General features: G+C 32.4%; 1 protein-coding gene across 1 annotated transcript; it reads left to right on the top strand.

Annotated features, from left to right (window-relative positions):
- The first annotated feature begins 3546 nt into the window (after positions 1–3546).
- On the top strand, positions 3547–8275 carry LOC139893380 (uncharacterized). The gene is made up of 14 exons (XM_071876536.1): positions 3547–3663; positions 3770–3917; positions 4330–4448; positions 4526–4628; positions 4704–4840; positions 5279–5437; positions 5528–5626; positions 5720–5831; positions 5931–6074; positions 6162–6199; positions 6971–7063; positions 7250–7333; positions 7740–7886; positions 7972–8275. Exons 1-14 carry the CDS (start codon positions 3595–3597, stop codon positions 8107–8109), a joined length of 1590 nt encoding a protein of 529 aa, XP_071732637.1. The 5' UTR covers positions 3547–3594; the 3' UTR covers positions 8110–8275.
- Positions 8276–9228: the final 953 nt, after the last annotated feature.

Raw genomic sequence — 9228 nt, 5'->3', positions numbered from 1 at the left:
AAGGTAACATATTTTTCATGTTTTCTTATTTTCGGTAATCTATTTATTTGGATATAAAAATTGAGTCTTTTTTCAAAAATTAATTAAAAAGAGGGGTGTCGTTAACTTTCTCCGTTAAATGCTAACGTGGCATGACACGTCACTTCTTTTTTCCACATCATTTGCTTACTCTGCTAGCTCTATTCAAGATCTATCCAGTTATCTGTGGAATTAGAGTTGAAGATAAAAAAAAAAAAAAAAAAAAAAAAAAAAAAAAACCTCCATCTTCATTCTGAAATAAACAAATCTTAAATAAAAAACACACCACCATGAAATCCATAATAAAAAAAATTAACCTTCATCTTCATTCTGAAATTAACCTTCATCTTCATTCTTATATCCCTAAATCTGAAATCAACACACAACACCATGAAATCGGTTGTCTTCAACGCAAAAACGCACAAACATACGCAAAAGAAGAAATCAAAAGCATCTAACACTAAAATCTCATCTGGGTTTTAAACGAAGGCTTCGACGGTAGAAGTAGCCGTCATTAGTCAAATTCTGGAAATCGATTTCATTATGCTCCGAGCTTCAAATTCTTGAAATCGATTTCAAATTCTAAGCAGCCGTCATTAGTCAAATTCTTGAAATTGATGGTTTTTTATATGTGGAAGGTTTGATTTTAGACTGATAAATAAAGTTTGATATTAAGTTTTTCAGATTGATGTTAAGCTTGGATTTCAGATTTAGGAATATAAAATTTGATTTCAGATTTAAAATTTGATGGAGAAGATGAAGATATTTTTTTTCTGGTTTAAATGTGGAATAGAGCTAGCATAGTAAGCAAAGGATGTGGAAGAAAGGAGTGACGTGTCATGCCACGTTGACATTTAACGAAAAATTTTAACGACACCTCTTTTTTTGATTAACTTTCGAAAAGAGACTCATTTTTTATATCCAAATAAAATAGATTACCGAAAATAGGAAAACATAAAAAATATGTTACCTTTTAATGTAATTTGCCCTATAAAAACGTATAACATAACATTCCATCTTGCCATAAGTAATCACAAAGTGCCGTTTCACACACACACACACACACACACACACACATATATATATATTATTATTTTTAGCGGCCAAAATTTATATATATATATATATATATATATATATATATATATATATATATATATATATATATATATATATATATATATATATATATAACGCTTCTTAGTAAAGTGCTAAAAGAGAAATTACAACGGCATAGAAAACCATAAGTTCTAGTTATAAACTAAATGACCTATATTTTTAATCCAACGGAAAGTAAGTAATCTAATTTACATCAAAAATATTACTCATATTACAAAAAGAATAGTTAAAAACAATGCCTTTTCTGAAACGCCAAATCGCCCATAAAAGAGTACTCACTATCGCAATGATCCGATTCTTAGCACCCCGAGATAAGTTGACTCCTTCGATCCAACTAATAAACGTGTCCCAAGATGAGAACGAATGCATATTGCAGTTTAGCCAAGTCTGTACCTTATGCCATATATCCATAGCAAACTGACAATAAAAAAATAAGTGATCTTTAGACTCAATCCCATTACTACAAACCGGTCAGACAATGGAATTGATCTTTATTCCTTCCATATATACAAAGGTATTTTTGAGGGTGTATAAGATATACAATCAAACATGACTCAAAATTTTAAAATGATTAAAATTGTTAAAAATTTCATTTATATATAGTTGTTTTGCTATCAGTAAGTATGGTAAAAAAACATATACAACCCTATTTTTTCCTTTCGACACATATTAATATAATCTTAATCGCATACGTAGTAAATATTTTTAAATTTCATATACGCACACCAACTGTTTGTCGAAATGTCTTCAACAAATAACGAGTAAACGGAAAGTAAAACTTTAATTACCCGCTCTTTAGACATGTTGGAAGATTTTTTAAAATTCACTTGCTCAAACAACAAGTTTAATACCAATAAACTTCATGAATGTTTGCTCAATCAAAACTTAACAAGTGAATGTGTGTTTTTAGTAGGGATGGCAATGGATGTTCCATCCATGGATATCCATCCGATCCGATCCATTTTTAATGGATATGGATGATGTAAATGGACGAATAATGGATATGGATATGGATACGGATGATCAAAATATTTCGTGGATCGGATATGGATGAAAATTTATTATCCATGGATATATCCATTACCACCCGAAATACATCTATATATACATATACACACATATATATATATATATATATATACGTACTAAAATATATACATATACATCTACATATCGATATACATATACATATAACACATAAATTCTTAAATTATAAACAAAAATAAGAGTTATGATAGTCACGATTATTAAATTATTACTAACAACATTCGAAGTTACATATTTAGATTAGTTAAAATATATATTTATTTATATTATACAATATTTTTCTTAATTAAATTCACAATCGATGACAAATTACAATTAAAACATGCGCAACAAACCAAAAGCATAAAGATTGAATACGTACATTTATTATAATCTGTATTAAATTGTTAAAAATGTCATTTGATTAACATTTATTTTGATATCCAACGGATATCCATTAACCCGCTTAATCCAACGGATATGGATGTGGACGGATGAGCTTAAATTAAATGGATATGGATATGGATGACAAAAAATTAAATGGATATGGATGTGGATATGACTTCATCCGATCCATATCCGATCCATTGCCATCCCTAGTTTTTAGGTGTGTGCTTGCGTGTATTATGGGGGTAAACAGATTTAATCATGATGGTAGGATGAACTTTATCGATAATCAACTGCTTAACAAGCATAATAATTGATGAACCGAACATAATCGCCGCTTCATATGTATTTTTAAGAATTTTGTGCACGTGAGGTATAAAATTCAAATGGGTGTTTTTGACATCAATACACACGCAGCGTGCGTGTTGTAAGTTACATAGTGCGTATATACTAAAACGTGTTATGTGTGGTGCACTATCTGCTAGGCACCATGCGTGTGCATATGGTTAGTTAATGCTTGGGCACTATGCGTCGTGCACTTTGGGTGGTATAACAGGATAACAAGCAAGCATGCTCGTTAAGTCGTTAGGCTTGGTGTCAACGCATCACGCACGAGCATCGACGATGCATGGTGCGTGATGTGTGAATAGGGGACATATGTTGCAATTTTCATTTTTTTGAAGCATATTGTTAAACACTTCGGGAATGGAGGCATTTTCACCAATTTCTTTTAGATTTTGGGATTTTCATTGATTTCCCAAAATTAGATAGCCTGACACCAATCTATGGGCTTGAAAGTGTGACCTAATGGAGTAAAAATTAGATAGCCTGCCACCAATCTATAAAACTAAAATTATGCTTGATCCAGACGGAGTATTATTTTTTATAAATATGTACGTACGTATAATTTATCTATATATCTATATATCTATATTTATTTATATATCTGTATATACTTTTTCTGCCTTCTAGTTCAGTACCCTTTGTTACTTGCATCTTCCCGGCCAACCGCCAACCGCCAACCGCCGTACAATACCACCGAACATGTCATCGCCGCACGGAATCAAACTCGCCGTACATCTAGTCACTACTTATTTTGGTGAATTAGTCTCTGTAAGTTCTTATCAAACCTAATTATTATAATACGAACTACTGTATGAAACCTAATTATAATACTAAAAATTAATTAATAAATAATAAATTTAATCAAAACTTGCAGAAAGTATGCGAATGTCTGTTACGGAAAGGAACATTGTCGTTAGGTCAAGTGATACGATATACGGAGCTCAGTAAACAGAACGTTACAAATGCTTTACTTTTGTTAATTCAACATAATTGTGTTCAAGCATTCACTATTCAACAACCAGGTACTCTAAGATAATTCAATTATTAGGGTTTCAATTGTTAATGATATCACATTACACGATGAGTTAATTTTCTTAATTGTGTATTTTAGGTTGTATCTCTATTGAGATTGTTACAATAGAATGATTTTAGTTGCTTGAAAGTAGAAAATTAAGTAGTGGATTTTGTATAGCTTCTATAGAACTCACCTAAGATAATAAAGTGTGTAGATAGGCTATTTACACTGTCCCCTTTATTTATGATATAATCGTAACGCTTAACCCAAGGTTTTAAAGACAGGCCCAACTTGAACAGCTGAAGTATAACTTTTGTTATATAAAACCTAGAATTATGAGAAATTTACACCTCTGACAATCAAAAGTAAATGTTGTATGTGTATGGCAATACATTTATGATAGATATGTGTGTGTGCAGGTGGATTTGGGGAAGAACCAAAGCCCTTGACTCAGTACATGGCCTTGCATGACAACATTATTCACCATATGCGGTTTCCTAAGTTTTTAGCTATAGTGTCAGATGAATACGGACAAGAAGTAAGTTTTGGCTACCGTCTTTTGTGTTGTTATTTTAGGGCTTTTTGTTTGACTGTGTCGCTTGTTTGTTTTGGTAGTGTACAGAGATTTTTGAAGGATTACTTCAACATGGTAGATTATCATTGAATAAGATTAGTGATAGATATAAGGATAAGCATAAGGTCGATGTGACCAGTGGAGGTTAGTTTTGATATCATCTTATTTAACCTAAATCGGAGCTGTTGCATATGGTAAACGCTATTTGTTATCATGCAGAGAATAATTCTGCTGATAATGTGATACATGAAAACTTCAATAAACTTGTTCAGGCTCGCTTTATCGAAAGATGCCCTGCTCATGAACCGTTTCTTCAACCATCTGAGGAAGATGATGCTCCAAAGAAGAGGTCTAAGGTGATAACTGTTAATTACCCTATCGTTGTATCAACTTTGTGTCTATTTCATTTAATCAACTCTGCAACTCGGGGAGTACTCGGGGATAACTCGGTCAAACTTGGTCAAATGTCTGTCAAAACTCGGCCAAAACTCGGGGTTACTTGCAAAATCGGTCAAAATTGCTCAAAGTCAAACTTGGTCAACGTTTGAGTACTGCCCTAGTTGTCGAGTACTCCCTAAAAAGTCCCGATCGAGTACTCCTCGAGTAGTGATTTTTGCAACCTTGCCCTGTAGTGACAAAAGAATTTGAACTTAATAGGAATATGTTCATCTTATATCTGAACAAAATAGCGTCAAATATATTGCTAAGTAATTCTTAGAAACACATGTGTATCCCATTTATTGATAGCCCTTTGAATCGTCTCAAATGTATGCAAGTAAATTTTCTTATCTCAGATGGGTGATGTACAAACCTTAGAAGCACGTGCATTAGTGGCTGCAGCTCCCATGGAATCAATAAGATTTTTAGTTGAAGCAGATGATAAATGGAGCAGTGGGGCCCCTGATGATGACGATGATAAAAAGTTTCCTTTAACAGAAATCGTTGGTGAAAAGGTAGATCTGCATCTTTTTTTTTTTTTTTTTTTTTTTTTTTTTTTTTTTTTTTAAACAACAATCTATATATACACATATCGTACTTCACAGCGCAAGCAACCTGAACCAGAAGTTTTTGCAACAAATGAAAAAAAAGAAATTCTTTGGCGTGTGAATTTTGAGGAATTCATTCGACGTCTTCGTCATAAGGTTTTTTTCTTGAATTATCTCTGGGATAGGTCAATTTATTGGTAGATTTATATATATATATATATATATGGTCTGATGTTTGGTGGTGTACAGTGTTGTGTTTCCCATGTGACAACACGGTTGGATAGTGTAGTTGGCATCGTTTTAAGTGCTATATTTGAGGCAACTAGAAGAGATGAAACTAAAGTCAAAATGGAAAAAACAGGTTAGATTATATTTTCCCGGGTCAACTGGTCAAACTTCTATTTTTCTCATTTTTCAGCTTAGTGATTCTATGTTTCGGGTGTTACGCACCGATCTTCAGTTCCCCTTTCGTTGGAAACCATATATGAGGAAGCAATGAAGAGTGAAGAAGGTCGTAGTTTGACTTTAGAGCGTGTTCGAGCTTCACTTGTTCAGTTGGGTTGTGAACTCCCGACAATCGGGATAGACGAAACATATAGCATCGGTAAGCCTGTTTTATTTTATAATCAAACTACAGTGTCTGTTTCAACCCATACTGATTTTCTTAGTTTTTTATTGATATTGTGCGCAGATGTGAAGAAAATTATTAGTCAGGCTCAAGCCCAAGAGGTTCATTCTCTATTATATTCTTATTATTGTGGGTAAAATACCGTTGTAAAAAACCTGATTGCTCGCCGATTAATCCCGGATTACTCATTTTTAAGAGCAATCCCTTCCGATTTTTGAAAATCTGTTTAATTAATCAGTCTATGTCGATAAAAATTTTAAAATCGAATTTGGTAATCAAAGTCTGTCAAAGTCAAAACTAGTCCACATTTTAACATGAATTTAAACTAGAACTTTAGAGTTTTTGAACAAAATGAACTGTTCTAGACAATTATGTTGAAGTTGACGTTTATGTTTATGGTTTTTTTCTATATTTAAACATATATTTTTGAAATTTAATATTTAAATGTATAAAGTACAATCCGATTAATCCCCGAATTGCCAATTACTCCTTCCAAAGTCCCGACCGATTAATCCCCGAATAGCGAATTCTACAATCTTGGGTAAAATTGATGGGTCAGAGAATGGGTCATAATCGTAATTTTTGATATGGGTGGAAACGGGACGGATTTGGTTAACATTTTATCAAAAAATTACAAAAACTAATAGAGATAGAGTGAGGTGGGAATGTGGGATATCATATGCATTAAAAATAAACAATTTGAACATATTCTAATTATTTTTTGCTAAAAAATTTCTATTATAACAGTTTGACTGTTTGGAGTTGACACGTAACACAAATCAGCTCAATCATAAATTAATTGTTTCACATTGCCCCTATAATTATTATGGAATAAATTTACAAATATTTCTATCATATCTTTTGTTCTGCAGGTTGAATCTGTTGTGCTGAAAAAATATGGAAGAGAGGCTTATAGGATATTCAGGTTATTATCAGAACGTGAAAGGCTTATTGATACCGATAAGGTAGTCAAATCTTTCAACGGCATTGATCTTTAAACATGTGAACCTTTTTATTGTTAATAGTTGCTGAAGTTAGACAACATGCAATATCATGCATTTAAGGGTCTTATTTTATCTCTTTAGCTAAATTAACTTGTGAAAGAGACTAACACTTTTATATTTACTCGTCTTGTGTTTTTGACTCGTTAGATATCCAACACTACGTTCGTTGAAAAGAAAGATGCTTTGAAGATTCTATTTCAGCTATGGAAAGATGACTTTTTGCATATGGAGGTAAATTAGGTTTAATCTAGATACTTTATCTTAAAATTGGTAAGTTGGATGGGTTAGGCAAATTTGTATCAGGTAACACTAGTTGTCTTATACGTAATTATAATTAGTGTGTCGAATATGAGTGACAATAATATATCTTTTTGATAATAATAATAATAATAATGTCCTTTGAATAAAAGGATTTAGGACTTCTATGCATATAAAAATACATTTTGGGTCTCGCCCCATTTGATGGCTTTCGTTTTAAGCTGATATTTGTATATTTATTAGACTAGATTTGTTTGACTCGCTAGGGACATAACCCAGATGGACCCTTGTGTAAGTTAATGGGCCAAAACTGTAACTACTACTGCATATGTGTTACAACATCTTATTTATAACTGATATTCATGATGTTATCTTACAGAGAATTGGAAATGATGCTCAAAAGGTGGATGTGTTACTGTGGAAAATGAATAAACGTGCTCTTTGGGAGCACGTTCTAGACGACATGTATCATGCCGCCCTTAACTTAAAACTTCGTCTTGTTTATGAGCTTGAACAAGCAAAAGATGTATGAAGACTCGTATAAACTATTTCATATGTATTCGTCATCTATGATATATATATCTTAAATAATCAAGTACTTTTTTTTGCAGATTCTTCTGGTGCTTAAAGGAGTGACGGTAGGCGACGAGGTGTTGAAAAGACGCAAGCAGGTCGGAGACAAATGGAAAGTTCTAGAATCTTCTCTTATGATTCTAGATGACGCAATCATGCTATTTAATGCCTTCTGAGAAATATAGACCGGCCTGCTTTATCATGTGCTTCGTCTTGATTGATTGACCCTGTTATATTAAAACAAGCACAACCTTTATTCATATTGTTTAGCTGTACCATAAATTTTGATACATGTGTGATCGTATTCATTTCAAGAATTTTTGTCGCAATAGAGAATTTTTTTGGCGATTGCTTTTACAATATACTCAATGGTATACACGTGAAAAGTCTGGCAGTTTTATTTTGACACATTTTTGGGACAAAAATTACCTCATTGGCTGCAGCAATTATCTAACAAGATAATGGTTTTGTGAAGTAAACTGAGATAATAACACCAATAATAGTAAATAGATGTTGAATGTAACGTGAATAGAGCATACTAAACCTCATTACCTCTTCATAGTAGTGCATCTTATCTTCCACTTCCAAAAATACACATGATTAATCAATAAAATGACACGAATACGGGCACAAAATTACAGAATCGAAACATTGGTGTAACTGCCTTTTCACATAAATGATAAGTTCACAGAAAATAAACACCTAAGAGTTGTAGTTAAGAAATTAAGACATGCATTATTTTCTTGTACAATTGAAATAACCATCCATCTTCTAAACTTAAGCAACAAAAAGTATCAAATTTTTTTACAGAAATTCCTCGATTCTTAAGTGGATTCAGGGTTACTCTTGGGTCTCCTCGATTCTTAAGTGAATTCACGAAGATCATAACACTCAATTATGAACCCTAGTCTAGCCTTGATACAAATTTTTACAAAATTAAATAATACAAGAATGGAATTGAAGCAAATATTGATTGCTATTATTTTTTGGCAAAAAAAAAACTAGAACTATATATAAATCAAAGGCATTTCATCAAAATCAAAAAGATGAATGCCTAAACAAGATACAACCCAACCGAAACAAACTACCAACCTATTAACGTAACAACATCAATCAACTATGGGAATGGAATGAACCGACCTAACGAAACCAACCCCAAGACATAATAAAAAGATAAACGAAACAAACAACAAAACCATCCGGAAAAAAAAATCAAAGCAACCGAGACTCTTCACATACCATCGACATTGAATTTTCTCAACTCCTCATCATGGACACTTCTTGGTTTAACCTTT

Source organism: Rutidosis leptorrhynchoides, chromosome 2 (genome assembly GCF_046630445.1).
Source record: "Rutidosis leptorrhynchoides isolate AG116_Rl617_1_P2 chromosome 2, CSIRO_AGI_Rlap_v1, whole genome shotgun sequence".
NCBI lineage: Eukaryota > Viridiplantae > Streptophyta > Magnoliopsida > Asterales > Asteraceae > Rutidosis > Rutidosis leptorrhynchoides.
The sequence above is the reverse complement of the archived record's forward strand: the minus strand, read 5'-3'. Positions and strand labels throughout refer to the sequence as shown.